Genomic DNA, 22251 nt, shown 5'->3' on the forward strand with positions numbered 1-22251 from the left:
CATTGAGACTGATTATGTTTAGCACATTCTATGGGTCACTTGTTCATATCATGACAAGGTAATACAATGTTTAATCAAGGGATGACTGATTAACAGTAATGGAAATGCTACATGCCCTAATGTAGCTCAGCGTAAATACTTTCAGCCAGATCTAACTTAATCATAAATGGAATCGGCTGTTGGAGGCGTTTACCTTCTTGATAAACCACTCGGAATCATACAGCAAAATGCAAGGGCCAATCACACAGTAACAACTCTGCTTTAAAAATCTGCTTTAACATTTTTTTTTTTTATATATATTTATATACGAAAAAGATACGAAAGATTATATTACAATAAATCTTATTTGCATATCTGAAAACATGTCTCTCCTGACAATAATGCAAAGTATAGGCTCTTAACCTTGCACTTTTGCACATATCATGTAAGGCTGGATTTCTCCATTTCTTCGCACAAAACTTTCCAGAAAGTGCCATTTAATTTATTTGTTGCTAAAGAAATCCTGGGGTGGGCATAAACATATATCCCAATATAACCCCTAGGGTTCGGGTTGCTGTAGTCGGTGGCTAGGGACGAGCTGTGTCCCCGGGGCTTTTGTCCACTCCCATCCCGACTGAAGTCTCTTAGCGCCGGGGAGTGAGGCAGACGGACCGGAGTGTGCTAGCTGGCTAACTCTGCATTTGTCAAAACATTCATAAAACTGTAAAAAAACACACAACACATAACTTGACATGAAGATAATTACTAAATCAGAAATCACGATGATTCAAATACCTCAATTGATGCAATAATTAACATATTATTCCTGCATTAGGTGATGCATGAGATACCATTAATCCTTGTACATTACTGATAGTTCATGAAGTACTACATGATTGAAATGCAGTAATTCATGATAATTCATGTACCATTATTCTAAAGTGTTAGCCTTTAATGTGTTTAGAAAATATTCATGTTCAATTAATTATGCATTTATTCATACTTCAGTACTCAATACATGTTAAACATGCAACATTAAAATTCCATTGACTTGAAGGACCTCTCCTGCAGGGATTTATTAAATCTATTTTGTATGTATTGTACAAGTGGGGGGGTGGGTTACTACAAGTGAACGGGGAGATAATTTAGCGTAATAGATTGAGCATTTCTGGACCATATCCAGACAGTTTATCCTGGCTGGCGCACCGTCCTAGGCACTCGTCCCGGGTTGAGCTTGAAGCTTTTTAATATCCCATCTACGGGGAGAACTTTGCTTTGACTCATGGTGGTGTCTGTCTTTTTCTCCATTCCTCTCTGTCTTAATGATCCTGTCCTTCAGTAAAGCACCCACCAATGCTGCCACAATGCTCTCTTTTTTTTATTATATATGCTAAATGAAGCTCCTCCGCCTTTCGCATCTTTCTGCAAACACATGCAGCACTCTCTCCCTTAAGTGTGATTCATTCGTCTCCACAAGTTTAGAAAGGGTTTCTCAATCACCTCAGTTTTACTGACAATGCATAACAAATAATTGTGGCCATGGGGTAATAATTTTAATAGAGCTGCACCAGTTACCTCGTTGCTGCGATAATAGGAAGCACACTGCAGGTTTGGTCTATGACTATAACTTTGGTCTAGTGTTTGCGTAAATGCTGCATTTTTGTAGATTGTTGTAGACGCATTTGGGTTAGGTGGAAGAGTGGTCTTGGGGTTAAAAAGAGCAAAACAAAGGTCACAATTTCTGGGAAACAACAGAATTATTTCCAGTGTAAAATTCCACCCTTGTGTACTAATACTCTTATCATCAATATGTGTTATTGAGTGAATTAGTGAGCTCAAGGAGCTGCTTGACGAGGTGTTTGATTTTCTTTCTGTATCCACCGTCTCTTGTTATGTTGACTTCAGTCAATTATTCTACTAAAATGACTTCCAACGTCCTCTTCACAGGGGTATGAACTTCTTCTTTTCAAGGTTTCCTCTTAAGAAAGAGACTCATCTTTAACATAAACCGTAACATGTTTCATGGCAGCTTTGCATTCTGGTCTACTTAGGCTGTTGTCAGTGGAGCCATTGGTGTTTCTGTGTCTTTTACGATGAATTTATCTTTTGATGTTCTTAAACCTGCAAGTTTTTTAGAGTTTCAAAAGTTCTTATCTCATGTTAAGTGTTTTTTGTTATTTTCTTTAGACATACTGTGTCCATCTGTAGATTATTCAAGTGATTACAGGATATCTTGATTATTCGGATGACCAAAGTTTCAGTTTGTAGAAAAAAGGAGCCAATCGCAGGTGAATTAGTTCAGTGTATTTATTGCTTTCAGCCCGATGCTCTGAGTTTCCCTGCATCCGATTCATGGCTGTCGTAGTGTGTATGATGTTGTAGTTTACCTTGCTGTCACAGTTCATCACCACTTGGATGCCCCAAAGTCCAAATTCTTCACACTTTAACAGACATAATTTCATATAATACATAATACATAATTTGTGAGCAACATCAATATGTATATAAATCCTGAAATCCTTGCTGATTACTTATTACTTACTACTGTATTCTGATATCAGCTCAAAGCCTGGAAGTTAGTAAGTTTAAAATACACATATCTCTTAACTCTACAACATGCCTTGTTGAGTAGGAAGTTGCAGCACCAGCTATACGGGTAAAGTGCTTAAGTATTGATCTTTTGTGGTGGGATGTGAGGGAAGGTGAGCAGTTACAGTTTGTGATATGTAGAATTCCACATGATTGTTTGCTTTGTATGTGCATCGTGTGATTCAGTCCAGAGTGTGGGTCGTCACGTACAGCTACAGGCAGATGTCAGTGTGAGGATCAAAATGAAGAGGACACAAATCTGAACTAAGCCTCTCTAGTCCTTATGTAACACCCTCAGCCAGGCGCTATGCCTCACAGATCGCTGGTATTTATGAGTGACAATGACACACACTGCACACAGGCTCAAGTCCTTGTTCTCAGCAATGTACTGTTTTTCTCTTATTTTCAGGAGAGAGTATGAAATAAGAGGATATATTTAGAACAGGCCAGCCGCTCTTTGTAAACTGAACATTCCATTCTCTGGCTCTTTTTGTAACCTGCATCCATCCTTGTGGCCATGTCTTTTTCCTTCAGGATGTGCGTGCGTGTGTGTCCGTGCGTGCGTGCGTGTTAAACCTTTACAGTCATTCTTCTATGCAACGACGTCTGACAAGTGAAATGCGGGGTAAAAAATAGTCTCCTCACTTTTCCACAATTCATCCTTGCTATCTTTGTGAGGCACAGCTATTTCCCAGTGCTCCCTCAGTCCCCTCTCCTGTGGAGCGGTGCACTGAGGCCATCGCTCGTTGCTACATTTGACTCATGTTTCTGCAGTCAGGAGGTCAACAGGTACTTGTGCTCATTCGCCTGCTGGGTTTCTCCTCCACTCAGAGCCAGGACCGGCAGCCTCTTCGGGCTGGAGGGGACCCCGCAGGCTCGGTAGAGAATTAGACAGAGAAGAAGGAGGAGGATGCCGACAAACGTGTTGCAGCCAATGGCCACCAACGCAGCTGTAGAAAGTCCTGTTATGCTCTCTTCAGATTCCATAATGAAGACTGGACTGCAGCGTTCAGTGTTGATCAACTTAAATGTTCAATTTCTAAGTTGGTTCCATGATGTCCTTAGTCTATTATTATGGATTGAATAAGACTGATCATCACCGATGTCTTGATTTAAGACTTATTTGTAGAACTTTGAATCTATATGATTATGATTACTCATGTTCATAGATGCTTAAGGTATTGTGAGGCGAAAAAAATCAATATGGATTGTCACTGTTAGAGGGGAGTTTTCCTAGGCATGATGCACATTTGGTTTTGCCTAATATTTAGAAAAGTCAACAGCAGGAATGTCTCTGTCTGTGCCTCTCACTGCAGAGATGAATGTTTACTCCTCAAAGCTCTATTTTTCTTTTTAGCTTCTTTAGGGTGACACACCACCACTCCGCCAAACAGATGAGCCTTGCAGCATTTTCTGGCAATGTCGATGTCACACTATGAAAAGATTATGATTCCAGTAAATTCCTACCGGTGTCTGTAGGAGAGGAAACAAATAGAACAATTAGGACTAATTAAACACAAGCAGAGTATGAGATAGGACATAGAAACTAGTTCTGTGTCAGTTGGTTAAGATATTAAACTTTCATGAGATGCGCAGGGAGATAGCTGCATCTCTGATCTTATACGAGACTGCATCTGAGCTGGTGTGACAGTAAGCCCAAAATAGTCACAGAAACCTTTCTGTGCTTATTTTTTACATGAAATGTCAAATGAAATTGGTGACCAAAATGAAAAAGAAACAAGTCATGCTTGTAATTAAACATTTTATTTTGATTACAGCAATAACCACAGTAAAAGAAATAGATCATGTGCCAACCATGTGACATGGATAGCAAACAGTCCAACCACACCACCGATGAGTTCCCCCCCCCCCCTCTACTTGAAGTACTGTGAATCATGGTTGAAATGAAAACCTACAGACATGGTTGGCAGGTCTGGATTACCGAAGGGGGCAACTGTCCCACGGCCCCAAAACCCTGGGTTTACTGCATGTCATTTGGTTCGGCTAATTTGAATCATTGTAAATCTGTTTGGGAATCTGTACTACTAAAGTACCATGGCAGGTCCGACATCATTAGCTGATTTTGACCAGGTTAAGAAACAATTCAGGTTTAAAAGCTTTGTTATTTAGGTTTGTATTGTGCGTCACACTGTGCACATTCCTAAACAAGTGTTAAATCAAGCGTACACAAATTAGGTACTCCACTTAGAAGTCCACTGCAGTTAGCTTTGTTAAATTTGACACAACCACCATTAGGCTGCTGCAAAAATAAACCACACAATATGCAAAGGCTGCTGTTCTTTCTCACATATACAACTCTCACATATAAGAATATGCTTTTTGGGACTCTGCACTCCATTACCGCAACTGTCAGTATGCACTGCTTTTGAAGTGATAATATCAGTGTCTATGACACTGTTACTAACTGATAATGTATGATAATGGTTTCCTACCAATACCATCCTGTTTCTATGTGCACCACTGGTGCACTGCAAGCTTTAAACCATACACCAAAAGTGGGGCTGCACTTTGATTCACCAAAATAAACCCACATTCTGTATCATGGTAGATGCTGCATAGCTTTTGTTTCACATGCACTACCCCACTCTTCCACACTTGTCCACATACTTGATGTGCTTATCTTTCTTCATAATCCTTCAAATTAACATCTCTAGTACAAATGGCCCATATGCTAATATGGATACACAATACCAGCAACTAGATTGGAAATTCACTCCCATTATATTCCCATTTGTTAAATTTGCATATCCATAAATTTACATTGGAATAGCACAATTTATGCTACAGAGATTGTAGAGATCTATTGTTTACCTGAAGAGTGATTAGTGAGTCTCATCATTTTTAATTCATAAAAACATTCAAACAACATCAGAAAAATACTTGCTGATTTACTGTTGTTGTGACAGTTATTGTGAGAATTGATCAAAGAAATTCTCAGGTTAGAGTATTTGAATTGATGCAATGTTCATTCCGGGTCTATGCTTGGACAGATATAGTTCAAACAAATTAGCATTTGCAGTCATCTTTATGCAATAAAAACACTTACTTAGACACTAAACTTTCAAGACCGGTCTTTTAATTTTGTTTCCTATCACTATTAATGCCATAAAAAGGGTGACACGTATTGATCTCTTCCATGTAATTCTGTCAGAACACTAAATGTGTCTCATCATAATGGATGAAATTCAGTACAGTTAACGTAATGTATAACTATTGATTATGTTAGTCAAGGTTATATTTGTACTAAACCATGAACATGGGAAAAGGCAGAGAGTGGGAGCTGTTCATTTTGACAAATACATTTTATATTGAGTTTTAGTAGTTTCATAATATTGAGTTTCTATTGGCCTTAATGTGCAATAAGGAAGGTGTCTTTAAAGCTCAAGAATGGTGGCTCTAGTTCTCAATTCAGAAGTTGTGCTCTGCATTCTCAAATACAGTAAGTAGGTAATAGCATGAGTGCAGTCACTTGCCGTGAGAATAATTTCATGAATTAAAATGATGTATCCCCAACTGAATTAGTCTCTTGGATCTCTTTCTCTCTGTGGGTTACACACAAAACAACACACACAAAAATTTCTACCTAGAGCTGTTGGCAAACCTTGACAGCAATGTCGCACTCAGACCCCTAATCACCTCTTGTCAATCCGTCTTATCTGTAAAACTGATTCCCCTGCCTCTGAGAGTTTTATACACCCACAACTGTAATGGGTGTGACAGGTGGATTTGATGAAGTCACAGAGTGTTTGATCTAGCTTTGGTGCAGCCTTCAACCCACAGGTGGAGAGGAGCCTCCGTTCTTTCATTTTTAGGAGATTAAGGAGGATTGGTAATCATCACAAACAATTGAAAACTTCCCCAGAGAGTCTGAGGATGCAGCAATCCAAGAACAAAGATATCTCTTTTGTGTATCTTTGCTTAATTTAGTGTCTAATTACGTCACATTTTAAGACGCTTAGGTTGCCTCCAGTCCTGTGGGGAAACACACCTTTTTTACTGTCTGGATGTTTACTTCAGCTCACCAAGACTTTTGAATATTGTGTGCTGTCGCATGACAGAGCAAAGTCGTTAGATACATACCAGTTGCTCACTTACCTCGCAGACTCAGCCAACAGTTGGTCTTCTGAATAAATATCCTGCTGTATGATTAAGTCATCCTCCGTTTCTGTTTAAGTGGATAACAGTTCTGTCTGCCAGGCTCTTTCCCCTTCTCTCATCTCTGCATCTGTCTCACCCTCTTCCTTTTCTCTCTCCGTCTGATCCACTGCACTACACACACAACTGAAGGCGAGGCAGTAGTGCACACTTGTTGAGAGAGAGAGAGAAAGAGACAGAGAGAGAGAGAGAGAGAGAGAGAGAGAGAGAGAGAGAAGAGAGAGAGGAGGGGCTGTGCTAGTCTATCAGCAGTGATATCACGAGTAAGGGAGAGGGGAATGGGTTGGATGTAATTACACAGGGCTCCTGCTGCAGACAGGATTGGGGGGGGGGGGCGATGTTATTACGAAGAACAAGCAAAGCCGCCTGTCAGACAAAACAATGACTTCCGCATCGCAGAGTATGGCCAAACAAATAGTTTCAGCTGTTCAACACAAGAATGGGAAGGGACAGAGGTGTGCTCAGCTATTATGAGAGGAATCTAAATTAAGAATCAATCAAGGACTTTGTTTTTCTTACTCTACTACATACATACAATTTTATACAGTTTTCAAAAGAGGGAAATTTCCCTTGTCTGTCCAAGTCTCATGTTTTTTCATTTTTTTTCTTCAATCACGAGGCATCCTTCTCCTTTGGCCCTGAAAGTCCTGAAACCAATGGAAGTCATATGGAGACTCTTTTATGGAGACAGTTTTTTTATCATGTTGGGTTTAGGTTATAGATTTTAATGAATTGGCCCTAATGCTGGCTCACAAATTGGAAGTATACCACATTGGATTTTTAAAGTCATTATATAAGCCTACCCTTTAGCTCATCTGATTGATACTCTAATATAAGACCAATCTAAGTAAGCAGCAAAATGATTACAGTGGCAGGGTTTCCAGTAAGTAACACTATCATATGAACTGCTTAAAATATGATTTCAACACAGAGATGTCTTTAAGGCTGAAAAGCAGCTGACAAAGCAGAGAGAAAAACAGTTAGGGTTGCAGCCAGAGGGTCTTTTCATGAACCCAACTTTACCCATTAAGCGCTCCAAGCAAGAGCTTAGGGACCTCTAAAAAAGATTTCTAACTTTTAATGAACGTGAGACAGTAACATAATAAAAATCTAATTTCCCAAACACTAAAAGAAACTGTTTTGTGCCATTTTTGCAAAACAGTAAGCTAAGAAAAAGCAAAATTGACAACTAAGGTAATTTTTTAAAGGATGAAACCCACCACCTTTGCCCTCGACCCTTTCCCTACAGCTCTAGTCAAAGCAAACACCCCTGTCCTAAGCCCTCTGATTACCACTGTAATAAACCACTCCCTCCTGTCTGGCAATGTTCCATCTGCCCTAAAAACTTCCATAATCATACCACTTCTAAAAACACAGAAATTACAAATTACAGTCCCATTTCCAATCTCACATTCTTCTCCAAAGTACTGGAAAAAGTTGTTTCCGCCAATCTCCAGGACCACCTCAAACATAACAACCTTTTTGAAAAATCCCAGTCTGGTTTTTGCTCTGCTTACAGCATGGAAACGGCCCTGGTTAGAGTCACAAATGACCTACAAATGGCAGCTGATGCTGGCTCCCCGTCCCTCCTCATACTCCTCGATCTGTCTGCTGCTTTTGACACTGTGGATCATGGCATACTCCTCAACCGGCTACACCAAACCACTGAACTTACTGACACTGCTCTGAAATGGTTTAAATTATACCTTACTGACAGAACAGAGTACATTTCACTTGGAAACGCAAGGTCCCGGCAACACACAGTTACCAGCGGAGCCCCCCAGGGGTCAGTCATTGGCCCCATCCTCTTCATGATTTACATCCTCCCGCTCGGCCATGTCATCAGCCACCATGGAGTCTCATTCCACGGTTATGCTGATGATACACAAGTGTACATGAAATCTGACTCACACCCCACTGCAGCTTCACCAACAGCATCATCGTCTTCAACACTCACCGCCTGTCTGGAGGAGATAAAGGTGTGGATGAAACACTAATTTCTCTAGTTGAACAGCTCCAAAACTGAGGCAATCCTTGTTGACACCTCACATCAAATCCAGTCATCCCCCATCCATCCAGCTATCTCTGGTCAAGACATTCCCCTCTCTACGACAGTCATCAATCTTGGTGTAAGATTTGATCCACAACACACCTTTGAAGTCCATATCAAAAACCTCTGAAAGGTCTCCTTCTATTATCTCAGAAATATTGCAATGCTCCGGTCTACACTCACACTAGCTGATGCTGAAAAACTGGTCCACTCCTTTGTCTCCTCCAGAATGGATTACTGTAACGCACTTCTCATCAGGATCCCTAACAAGAGTCTGCAGAAACTACAGTATGTTCCGAACAGTGCTGCAAGTATCCTGAAGAGAGTGCGAAAGTTCTCCACTCACTTTACTGGCTTCCCGTTTCTGCTAGGATTGAAAAAAAGGTCTCAATTCTCACCCACCAGTGCATCTATACATCATTTATATACATATATTAAACTGATGTTCTTACCTTGCTTTTTTACCTGTAGCACTTTGAAGTTTGTCTTAAATGTAAAGTGCATTACAGATAAAATGTGTTATTATTTTTATTATTATTATTATTATTATTATTATTATTATTATTTTCATTATTATTATTATTTAATGTCCCATACAAAACAAGAGCTCCCAGGATTTTGTGCTAAAAGAGAATGTCATATAAGTTAAACTATATTCTGACAAGAAACAAATTCTACACAAACTAGCATAAGTATCTTCACAAGCTATGCTTCAACAGTTAACCAGCACCGCAGGCCGTGATTTAGGTAAAATAAATTAAATTAATTAATTAATTAATTAAATTTGGAAGTCGGTTTAGGAAGCGGTATAGTTCCTTTCATATTGCAACAGCCATATGTTATATGGATGAAAGGTCACTGTATAACAGTCTTGCATTGCCAGACCTATCTTCCCAGCACTGGGGAGTAAGGTCTGGCCCCTCCAAACATACACTCAGACCCTGAGAAGGACCATTCATAGGGTTAGGAGGTAATAGACAAATACTGTGTAGACTGTACTCTATTTAAAGGGGCTGTACTCAAAATACTAATCAAAAAGTGCGCTGGGCTTTCCTCCTCTTATGAGTACATTATTTGTGCTTAAACTAATATATACAGTACACAAGTTGGTTCAGTGTCACGTGAAGAGGAAACAATTTACAACAAAATCCGGCCCCCAAAAGTCTAGGGCCAGCCTTGCAGCATTTGTCGAATGTGCATTATACACACACAATATAGCTTCACTAGGAGATAGTGGAAACAGGACACACCATGATCTGTTGCAATTGATGAAGTGTTGTTCATCTGAGTTTTCTGCATTCAATTTATGATCCTTCTGTGTCAGTCACAATGATCTCTCTCATAAGATCTTATTTTGCTAAAGTTGCTCTGACTTCCAAGTTATTAAGGAGGTGGGAGGTTGTCACAACAGTATGTGCTCTGAGTAAGGCCATGAAAATCATGTGGCTGGTATGCAAGAAGGAAAATGCTAAAAAAAATTCAGGCTGTTCATTCCAATAAGCTATCATTCAGGTTGTTTATTCTAATAAGCTATTAACATATTTAGTTATATTTTCAATACATACAGTTACTCCCTGTCAAGGCTAACATTATGTAACACAACCGTTACTCTGGCAAATGTCTCAATTACAAAGTGAGGGAGCTGAAAAGTGCCGTTACAATTAAAGACTTGAAGATATTTCATTTTTTTATCAATTTGTGAAATTCGATTTAATTATTGTTGTAATTTAAGTGTTTCAATACAACAAGGAACAGTGTAGGAAATTGAAAAAGTATTTCCGGGGTATTTACAAAATTTGTGGTGGCAAATAGACACAAAACTAACATTTAAAAACTGCTGTTTTTAAATAGGAAATGAGCGCAGATAAAAATGCATACTGTAATCACCAACTTGTGCCAACATGTTAAAAAAAAATACTATTGCTATTATAAGTATATTTATATGTAACAGCGCTGTTTGTGTCAAGTGTATGTTAGAAATGAAAATGGAAATTAAATTAGTTGAATGAAAATAAAAAGATGGCTTAATGTAAAATTAGGATATTGACCTAAACTGGTAAATATATTGGAAGAATCAGATTTGTTTTTTTCCAAGCAATCTCTTTAGACCCTTAATAGAAATGCTTGTTCTGTACTCTATACAGACATACATTATGTGTTGTGTTTGTGGGTTTTATTTGTTCTATCTTCTCTTCTGCTTTCTTAATTACATTGAAAACCATGAATGTACAGTCTGCTTATTTATAACCATGTCTGTTTCTTGTATGACTTAGTGGAAGGGACGATCAGTAGACCCCTCTGGTGAGGCCCCTCTACAGGCCAGAAATATTAATACTGGCGCGTAGACAGGTTTGAATTGACTGTGGTAAAGAACTTTGTGCAGACTAATAGGCTTCACAGGAAAAAAAATCAAGAGTCTGCAGCTTCCCTCTGGGACTATGGCAATGATACAAAGATACAACTACTGTTAGCAATGTAAAATTCCTCAACAGTGTTGCAAACTATTGATCAACTGTGAATATACCAAAAAATGATGTAATTCCAAAAAAAACACAAATGACAAATAGCAGAATTTAGACTGAATGTGACAGATAAGGCTATAAAACTGTTGCCGTGGCGCTCTCTCTCTCTCTCTCTCTCTCTCTCTCTCTCTCTCTCTCTCTCGCTCTTTGTCTTTCTCACAAAAACACACATAACTCACAATCCCAGGATTTGGGATCAAAGTCTGCGCTTGAGAGAGAAAACCAAAGGAAAACAGATTGGCACCTTGGCTGTGCGTAGGCAGGACATATTGTAACTTGTAGCTCCCAAAACGTGACGGCAGACACCCATATTCTTATAAGCAGGTCGTCTCAGAAGCAAAGACAGAAGACCTGGGACAATAAATATAAATTAAAAAATAAACACGCTTTACAAACCTTTATTGGCAGAAAGTAAGACACTTTCAGCAATCAGATGACTTTCATCTGTCATCTGATTGCTTTCAATTTAAATTCCATGCACCTGTGCAATGATTAATAAAATCACAGAACACAAAACCATACATATTTTGCTTTACACTTATTTTACTGCCAAATTTTGACAGATGGAGAAGGCAATGTGGGCGGAGATTTACACGGCATACAATGTAACAAATCCCAGGTCCCAGCAGGAATAGCTGTTTTTTATCGGTAGCCTTCTAACTTTTTCCTAAAGCTCAGTCATAACTTTATAACTTGACAGATTAAATAAAGACTAAAGATGTCATTGTTGAAATTCAGTAAAGTCTAAGTGGTTCCTATACTGCAGTTTCAGCCTGTGCTGGCCTCACTGTCAAGCGTAGCTGATGCATGTTCCTTCCATCTCACGGTAGTCTCGCATTGCCAGACCTTCCTCCCCAGCACTGCTGGATAGGAGAAAAACAGGCTCTGAATCATTGGCATTTCTTTAAACCAATCACAATCGTCATGGGCAACGCTAAGTGCTGGACGCAGCACTGGTGCCTCTGCAAAATAGTGTTGGGAAGGAACTTGTTTTGGTGGAGCATGTGCGCATAAAGGGGCGAGCTCTGGATTTCAAATGGCTGTTGAGCGTGTGATGAAAATTTTACTTAAAAAAAAAAGATGAATATCAATTGATTGTCGTTTCTAGTTCGGAGTTTAGAATGCCAACACAAAGAAAGGGGGAAATGAGGGACATCCAGCTGAAAATGAGGGACATCCAGCGGAAACTCTGGCAACACCGGAACTTGAACCTCTTCGTCCATAGAGATTAATTTTAAAATGGTCTGTATCTACGAAGTTCCACTTTCCGGATTGCACCGTTGCTGACGGAAATTCCGCCGGATTTCACTCATTTAAGCCGGATATCCGTTGCATTGACCTTCCGTTGTGTTGGCAGTTTAAACTCCAGGTGGATTTATGAGGACTATGGTTCCCCTTTTCTCCCAAGACAATTGTGATTGGTTAGCAGAAATGCCAATAAACCAGAGCACCTTTTTCTCCCATTCCAGATTGTTGTGTGCAGTCCGGGATGTCACTCAGTAGCTGTGTGTCACTCATGAAGTGCGTGAGTGATGTGGTCCTTACTCTAACTGTAAACAGGAGTACATTCTATAATCACTAAAAATATGTTATTCTCTCTGATTTCAGGTCTCTTACGTAAATGATCAGTCAGTATTGTCATACAGGTACACAGAGGATATCCTGAACCTTACAAACCATACCCTTTATATCTATTTCTGCACCACATTGGAAACAGTGAAAATAAATATGTGGAAATCAAGGTTTTGACTTTAAGAACTTAATTAATTTCTGCACAATTGACTTCTCGGGCAGTGTGTTCTTCACTGCTTCTGGACAGTAAGCCATTCTTGGTTTTGAAAGCACATTAAGACAGTACACAGCGTAACACAATAATCAGATCTCTCTTGACAAGCATCTAGCTAAGCTGCTATAAGCTTGCTGGGCATCACATCAAATGGACAAAGATATGTGTTGACATAAGCAACATCCATATAGACATGGGTGTCAAAATACTGTGTTAACCAATTTAGGAACAGAGTAAAGTGCATCAGACAGCAGACAGCTACATATACATGATGCTAGCTTGTCAAATTACAATAAAATACATTCACTGACATCAACAACAAGCAATATCAATACTGATATGTTCCCATATGCAATCACTAATGTCACAATATAACTGCAGGCCATGTCGTCGTTAACGCAACACTCTATAAAACTCTTAATTGTTGAGTTTAAAGCTGCTATAATCAGTGTTTAGTGGCATAACTAAGTGCCTAATTTTCTTGGCTGCAGTGATGAACCCTAATTAAAAAAGTAACGGAGAGCAAATATTGGATTTAGCATTTGTTTGGGTTGTCACAAACACAACTCTGAAGTAATGCTTATATTGCTCCATATGGATATGTAAATGGGCAACTGTTTGCTACCACATTAGCCATTGCAATTCCAATGTTGTGTCTACAGCTCATCCCATTTCCCCCGAGACACCAATCAATCAATTCACTTTTTTCTTTGTCACATGAAATCATACGAGGTACAATTCCAGTGAGATGTAATCCCATCAGCTTCTTTAACTTGTTCTTATTCATCATAAAGCAGAAGCAGTGTGCTTGTGTAGGATCCCAGTGGCCTGAGGGTAGAATTCGGTACCTTCTACCCCACCTCAACAGAGGGAAAAGGCTGTTACCCGGCTGGCTTGGACCTTTAAGGATTCTCATAGCCTTTTCCTTGCAGCACCTGGTGTAAATATTCTTTAAACAGCGCCTAATGCGTGTTGGACCCAATGAACCAATCTCTGCAGGGCCCTGCGATGCTGTTTCCGTACAAGGCAGTGACGTTCCCTATCAGGACTCTGTCATGATGCAGGAGTAGAACTTGCTCATTGTTGGGGTGTGTACCCGGAATTTCCTCATACGTCTGAGGTGAAACAGTCTCTGTCTTACATCTCTCACTTCTGAGTCAGTATGCAGCGCCCAGGTCAGACCCTCAATAATGTGGACACCAAGGTCCTTGAAGCTGTCCGCCCTCTCCACCGAGGACCCGTTGATGTGTTGCTGTGCTGTTGTGTTGTTACAGTGGCACATTTGCCTTTTTGACTTTTTACGGTGCGAAAAGGCTGTTGACCGGGTGGTTTTCATCTTCAATGATTCTCCAAGCCTTTTTCCATATTGCATTTAAGTAATTTATTAGAAGATTTACACAGCTACATCTTCTATATTTAGTGGGGGATGTACTATGGAATTATATGACAAAAAGTCAATTAATTCAGCTTTCATAAAACTGAGACCAAATTCTGTATTTAAAATAAACTTTTAGTTTTTTGGCTATCAGGTGCCTAACTGAAGGTTTATGTTTCCCTGTGTGCTCTGCACCATTCCCACAGTTACCCTCTTTCATGTATCCAAACTGGATCAAACTGCTGCTCCCTGGGAGGAATGTGTCATGGGATATGTACGCATGGAAGCTCTATCTTGTGCTAATGGAAGCAGCTGCTTTGAGTGGCCTATTTATGAGCACTTCATGTGAGTCATGGAGGGCTCTCCAAATGTGTCAGCTATTGCAGCTAGCAGCAAAACAGCTTCAGGTGAGTTGATGTTGTTGAATGCGAGCTGGAAAATAATATGATTCATTTTTCTGGTAGGAAAGAGAAAACACAGCCGTCTCACAAAGCTGGAAATCAGATCACTTTAATGAAAAAATTGAAATGAAAACTATACTAATACATTTTGTTTGTGTGAATTTTCAATGCAAAGGAGTTTCATTAAATTGGAAGGCAATCAGTTTCCTGTCACAAAGTCTACCTTGATCTGTAATCTTTCTAAGCATGCTTTCAAGTTGCCTAATCCCGGCCTTCATTTCGTTTTTTCATCTTGTTCTCTCGAGTTTTGCTTTGGTGTGACATCAAAGAGGTGGCCCCACAGACACGCTGCAATGCTCTTTCAAGTAATGGGAGATAATAGTACAAGATTACTGCCAAACCTTATTTGTCCAAGTGCATTATAATAACTGCTGAAACTTGGCAGCAGGCCTATTACATCAGATTGCACCTGCATACAGAAGATTGGTTTGACGAAGAAGGTGCATACTGCAAATCAAAAAGTGAAAACCCAAACAGTACAGTTTATTTATTTATTTTATTTACAGGTTTGTTTTATTTTACATGTAGTTGTTAATTTCTATCTTCATGAAGGTCATTGTAACTGCATGGAGAGCTGTGAAAATAATTGTATGAAAACAGCCAAACAGTGTGGTTAAATAGCAACAATAAAGTTAAATTGAGAAGAGGGTTGAGGTGAGATTAATATGATAAGGTGAGATCAATATAACACATCACTGCTTGAACCTATCTGCATCTTCAATTTATTCATTTCAATTTTATTTATAGTGTCAATTCAACTTTACAGATAAAGTAGGTCTAGACCACACTCTGTAATTTACAAGGACCCAACAGTTGTAGTAGTTCCCTCCAGAGCAAGCATCAGTGCAACAGTGACACTTTACATACAGTATGTTTCAGTTACCTTGCAACAGGGTTCATCTTGACCACATGACATGCTGAGCAACCTGCAACATGAAGGGGGAATCTTCTATATTTAGTTGGAGATATACTATAACATATCAAACTACAAGAAAATGTCCCTCAATGAAGGTTGAACTTGGTTTCTAAGTTAACTTGGGTGAAAAAGACATAGGCCTGAGTCTGTTTCTGTAAACACATATACATACATATATATATATATATATATATATATATATATATATATATATATATATACTTTTTTTAATCCTAATTTTATACATAATTTAAAGGTTTAATATAGAGGTGGGGTATGAGGTCTAATAGGCAACAGATGTAGAGAATCTGAAGACATGTAATATGATATTTTGGTTTGTGATTACTTTAATATGATAGCTTTGACACCAAATGTGGTACAGTCTGGAGCCATGGCATGGAAATCCACACAGGAAACAGTGTAGCACTAGTCAGGCAACATGACAGCAGGAATAGCTTAATTCTGCCGTTAGCAAGATGAAAATAATCAAACGTGTGACATTTTCACTGCAGTCATCGAGAAAGAGGAAGTCGTTTTTAGTATGTTGTTAAAGGCACCTCAACAATTTAGTTAGTGACAGATTTGAATAGGATTTTTTTTTAACTGAAGCCGTATAGGAAAAGATACTTTTTCTTTGATTCCAACGAATCTGTTATCTGAATCCCACTAAAAAATATTTATTCCCATAATGCAATTAAGTACTCTATTAGACCTTTTCTGCCCCAAAGATGGATTATTTCCTCTTTAAAGGTTACATAGTCTCAATTTAACAACCCATCATTCAACTTTTTCCACATTTGGAGTAGTGCTCTTTGCAATATGTCAACTGATTGGTTGGGTTTCCCTTTTACAGTAAAACGTAGAACATATGAAACAAAGGAAGGTTTGTTTATACATTTATTCTTAGACACAATCTTGATGTACAGCAGGAATTGATCTAGAACAATCTAAAGAGCAGAGTAAAATTCCCAAGTTGAACTTTACATACCAAAGTTATGAGACACACATTATAATAACAATGGAGATAAATGCTGTAGCACAAAATATCAATAATCAACTAGAACTGCAAGCAGTCATGACTGGGGTCCGAGCCTCATCACACCGGTTGTTCCAACGCAAGATCAACATTGGCAAACCGGTGGAGAGCGCGAAAGCGGAACCCAGAGCATTACGTGTGGAGGCCAATGTAAGGAAATATTAAGAGGTGTGAGCCGCAAGGTAGGCGGTACAATGCCGTTGCAAATATCTCAGAGCCCTAAAGGATTTTTGACAACCTCTGGTCTGGTTTTTTTCTAAAAAAGCTTGTAAAACTTCAACCCTCTTGTCCATAATCTATGAACATCATTTCTTTTCAGGAAAAACTGGGCTATGAGAATATTTGTGCTGCACTCAGGTCACTTGAATAATAAAAAGGTTGTAGAACCATAAAGACAAATATCATAAATCTCACAGAAATGGATTGATATCCCACACACAGCAATGCCACAAGCATTTGTGTTGTCTACAACAGTTCTATTTGTTTGGAGTCATCCAGTGCAAAAATAAATATATTGAACATTATACCTCATATAAAGGACAAATTATTTACATGTATTACATACAGTGTATAAATTCTGCATGTAACAGTATGGATTAATAGCTAACTCTGGGCTTCTACGCTGAATGCAAAACTTTCTGTAAGAGCTAGGAAGACACCAAAGACATCAGCAGAACAGGGCAATTGTTAGTTCTTAGCTCCAAAAGACAGTATGTTTTTACTAGTTATATTAATAAGTTACAAAGTTATGAATCACAAGTTCTGTATGGCATCAAATACTGTGCACATTGATTAAAGCGCCCCCTAATGGTCTATCTTTACCAAATTTGGAACAGAGTCTCCGAGCGTCATGCCAAACAATCATTACAGGTTTGGTGTTGATAGTATTTACAAAACCAGAACAAACGTTGATTAAGAATCCCCCTAAAGGCCAATCTTCACCAATATGGTACAGAGCATCATGGAGAGACATGAAACACTGCTCCTAAGTCTTTTGCTGATAACATTTAACTTGGCCCAGATATGATATAACATGTGTTTGGTGCTTGCTAGTTAAAAGTTGTTTGTTTAGCCATTCCTAAGATTTAAGCATCTGGAGATGCTACATACCAGGTTTCGTGCAGATCTGTTGCACGGCCTAGCACAAGTTTGAATAAGTTGTTTTTGATATTGTGAAAAATACTTTGAGTGGAAATGGGCCTGCATCAGGTTACTCAGCTTGATTTAGTGAACACGTGGACGTTAAGGTTTTTAATGTGCGATGTGTAATGTGGGAGTCATAGGCAATAACACGTTTGACGTCATTGTAGCGCCTCATAGTGGTCCACATGTGTAATATTTGGTGGTTAGGTCAACCACCCATTGTACATCTACCCTGTTCATTTCCAGTAATTCACTTTATTGTAAGTGGTTTATCCAAACGTGGGTCCCATAGGCCATGCCGACTTCAACCAATCAGTACCCAGTATCAGTATCAGTAAAGGGGAGCCCCAGTATTGGCCCTAGATGGCACCCATCAAATTTCGTGTTGTATTTGTAGCGCCTCCTAGTGGCCAATTTACTTACAAATTTGTTTTGGAGCCTCAGAGGGCCATACCAAGGAATAATCCAAAGTTTGGGTTTGACAGCATTTATTTTGGCTAAGATGTGACAAAAGTTGGTGTTTTAATAGTTAGCTACACAAATTTGTTTGTGCGTGATATGCACAATTTTTATTCAATGAAAAATATTTAACAAGATCTTGTCAGGTTGGTCGGGAGATGCTATGTGTCAAGTTTCGTACAGATTAATGGCACTGTCTAGGAGGAGTTTGAAAAAGTTGGTTTTCGATAAATCGCGATATTTCAAGCATAAACAAATACGTTTTTTCTGCTATAACGCCACAGAGTGGCGGAAGTGGGTCAATCATTGCGCCTGAGGTCCTTGTGGAGTTTTGGAAAAGTCCTGAAAAAGGCACACTGCCCACTGCGTCGAAGAGTAAACGTCTACATATGGGTGCCCGCTCAACCAACTGAGCTATCAGGCACCCATGTCTGATAATTCTTAAGAACATCAAAGTACTGGCAGAAACGAATGTGGGTATTATGTTTTCTTTTCATAATGGAATATCATTTGTTAGAATCATTTGGTTTTGTCATGATAAAGTAGGTTATAAGTTGTAGACTGTTTACAGTCATCATCTAACTTTTAACAATGTTTTGAGCAAAAACAACAGGGTCTTCGGAGTCACAGCCTAACAGAACCTTGCTGTGGACCGTGGATTTACTACACCTTTGTAGTAAGTTGCCTTTTTTTTAATTCAAAGTGTTATTCAATCACAGAAATGAACAAATTCCCTACATGGTTTCATCCTTGATTGTCCGTATGAAGAATGGTAAACATGACAGAAAGTGATGTACAGGTGAAAGTAAACAGGAGACGAGTCATAGTCCTTTCATTGACATCATCCACACTTTCCTGTTCAACTGTCTGATTTCTCTTCTCTCCCTCTCTCCCATTCCACAACTCTAAAAATCCATCTGGAACACAAACAGAAGTACATTGAATACTCAGATTACACAATATCTTTTTAAATTGCATGTAGTGGTAGTTACTCACAGTATACAAATCTGCCAGAGACATACTATAACAAGTACTATTTACTTGTATTGATACATAATAATGCTATTTTGTCTCACATACTAATGCACTACATCATTCAGATTTCATATACAATTAGACTTTTCTCTTTCACCTCCGTGCTGCATTTTGTGTCACAATTGCAGATTTGAAACAAAATGCAATGCCTGAAACCTGAAAGTGTTAAATATTAAATAAACAGAACAGTAATTATGAAATAAATTGTCAAATGACATTGTTTAAAATATATCCTACAGATGCAACAATTTCTGAAATTATTTAAGAAATTATTTAATTTATTTAATATTGGAAATTTTGGGTCTACATAGATTTTCACCACAAAGTGAGGTTATGGAAATAGATACCTAAAATACTTTTTAAATCTATAAATAAGCAAACAAGAGGACTTAACAATGGTGTTGTGAAATTCAAAAACATCAGAATGTATTATATGTGTGTAGGTGGGTACAGTATTCTATCTCAATAAAAGTAGTTTTGTGGATATAACAACCGTATGATGATGGTAATAACAAATACTGTCATGCTGGCCAACCCCAGGAGTGTGTCTTACAGTGGAGAAATGAACGATGCAGGAGATAGTGATGATGAGGAGGCCGATGATGATGGAGGCAACAGCTACATAGAGAGCATTCCTGCCCAGCCGCCTTGACCCATCATAGTCCCCCCGATCATAGCTGTTCCTAGACTGAGAATAAAAAAATCACTGTACATAAAAACTTTGTCAATAAAAAATAATGAAACAATTATGCTTTGTGGCGGATAAAAAGCTGTATTACAGTTACGATTATAATTTTTTCGCATTGTAAGATTTACAATCATTCTCTCATGTATCAGTTGGTGTTTCCCCGGAAGTCAGAGCAACTAGGGGGGTTAAAGGTTACATAGTCTTGCAGTGCCAGATCTTCCCCCACAGTGCCCCAGAGGAAGATCTGGCTAGTCCACACAATATTCCGGGACGGGAGAAAAAGGTGCTCTAGTTTATTGGCATTTCTTTAAACCAATTACAATCTTCTTGGGCAGTGCTAAGCACCGAGCAGAGCCACGATGCCGCTGCAAAATAGCCTCCGAAAAAAAGGTTGTTTTAGTCGTGCAACAGAAAACTCAGATTGGACAGATAGTCTAGCTAGCTGTCTGGATTTACCCTGCAGAGTTCTGAAGAGCAGTTAACGACAGTCCTCATAGATCAAACGGAGTTTAAAATTACACAACACAATGGTAAAAGGAACATCCGAAAACGGAAGTCCGAAAAGAGTCTGGTGGAATTTCCGGCCACATAAGAGCAATCCCAGAAGTGGAAACCAAAACCGCTTTGGTGATGTCCCTTCACCTTTGTGGTATAATTTTAAACTCCGGTGGAATTATGAGTGCTATGGTTAACTGCTCCTCAGATCTCTGCAGGGTAAATCCAGACAGCTAGCTAGACTATCTGTCCAATCTGTTTTGTTGATTTCCTATAAGCTTTGATTTGTCCCTTTGCACTGCGCTCAAAGTTCAAATTATTTAAACTTTGAACTAGTAGCCGCTGACTTTTCAAAAGCGCAAACATTGAGGTAGCAGCATGTTGTTACTTTGCAACGGGAAATAGCTTCCCTGCCACCTTACGATGCTTTTTGCTCTGCGTCCCACCTAGCAGTGGGCAGAGAGCAAATCGCGTATCATGTGTGGGCGGCTTAAAGGTTTTATGACGCCATTGCCAGGCAACCAAATGTGATAGACTGTTATTTTGGATAACATTTCCCATTTCTCTGTTCTTTTTGAACATTGTTACACATTTGGGATAATGAAAGTAGGCTACACTACTTAACAAATATGTAACAGGCCTAGTCGTTTGTAGACATTTTAATGTAGAAATGTTTAACATGAGATTTAAAAAATATTTGTAAACACATTTTAGACACTTTAACATGTCATCTTAAGCTTTCTAACGTGTTGGGACCTGGTCACATCCTTTAATGGTTAAATTGTATAATTTCTTTATAATATTGTTAAAACAACACTAAGCAGGCCTGCTGGCAGATTACAGGTCTGGAAACACAATACATTGTTAGCAGTCTGGTTTGTAGTTTGGCCACAAACTGAATGTTTATATCATGAGTTAGCAAATCATGCAGTAAGATGATTCAGGACATGCTATGCTTACCATGATAGAGAAGACCAGGGCAACAATGTTGACGGGGTATGCAGGACAAAAGCAGGTAAAAATAGTCAAACAAAGGTAGCTGCGGAGTGGAGGTGGAGGTGTTTGTTCCTCTATAGAACCACGGTCAAAAAATACACTCCCACTCAGGGAATTTTTAACTTGTGAATTAAGCACTCCAAGAGCCATTGTGCCTGGCAGAAATGAAACACAGTCGGGGGGGGACACAACAGTTATAAACAGTGAAAAGTTACAAACACGCTGCAAATAACCAGAACCTGAAAGTACAAAAAAGTCCAAATTTTAACTAGAAAATGTTTGAAAAAAGATAGATATGTTGTTGCTGATGGTTTAAGTCCTCTGTCAAAGCTGAAAATATTGAAGTTTGTGGGGAGAGTGGGGAGAGTGGGGAGAGTGGGAGCAGGAGAGAGGTGGAAGGGGATCACTAACCCGGCTGGCCTCCATCCAGGAGACTGACGGCCCTGAGATGAAGTGTGAGGGATCGTCTCTGTTTACCACTGCTGGCATCTCATCTCAAAGAAACACACAACATGCTGATACATGGAAATGATCCCTGTCAGCGG

At 39.0% G+C, this 22251-nt stretch overlaps 1 protein-coding gene and 1 long non-coding RNA gene across 3 annotated transcripts; both read right to left on the reverse strand.

The window, feature by feature from the left end:
- Positions 1-1008: 1008 nt before the first annotated feature.
- Positions 1009-22056, reverse strand: LOC117943995 (transmembrane protein 233-like). 2 transcript variants are annotated; one of them, XM_034870496.1, is made up of 4 exons: positions 21946-21961; positions 21671-21861; positions 20081-20215; positions 19214-19409 (listed from the first exon to the last, which is right to left on the reverse strand). In XM_034870496.1, exons 2-4 carry the CDS (start codon positions 21854-21856, stop codon positions 19398-19400), a joined length of 333 nt encoding a protein of 110 aa, XP_034726387.1. In that variant the 5' UTR covers positions 21857-21861; positions 21946-21961; the 3' UTR covers positions 19214-19397. The 2 variants fall into 2 exon arrangements, with proteins under 2 accessions (XP_034726386.1, XP_034726387.1); XM_034870495.1 differs by lacking the exon at positions 19214-19409 and adding an exon at positions 1009-1028 and having other exon boundaries at positions 20083-20215; positions 21671-22056.
- On the reverse strand, positions 3802-6901 carry LOC117943996. The gene is made up of 2 exons (XR_004656470.1): positions 6685-6901; positions 3802-4041 (listed from the first exon to the last, which is right to left on the reverse strand). It is a non-coding gene; the product is annotated as an uncharacterized LOC117943996 (long non-coding RNA).
- Positions 22057-22251: the final 195 nt, after the last annotated feature.

The sequence above is a fragment of the Etheostoma cragini genome, chromosome 4, assembly GCF_013103735.1.
Source record: "Etheostoma cragini isolate CJK2018 chromosome 4, CSU_Ecrag_1.0, whole genome shotgun sequence".
NCBI lineage: Eukaryota > Metazoa > Chordata > Actinopteri > Perciformes > Percidae > Etheostoma > Etheostoma cragini.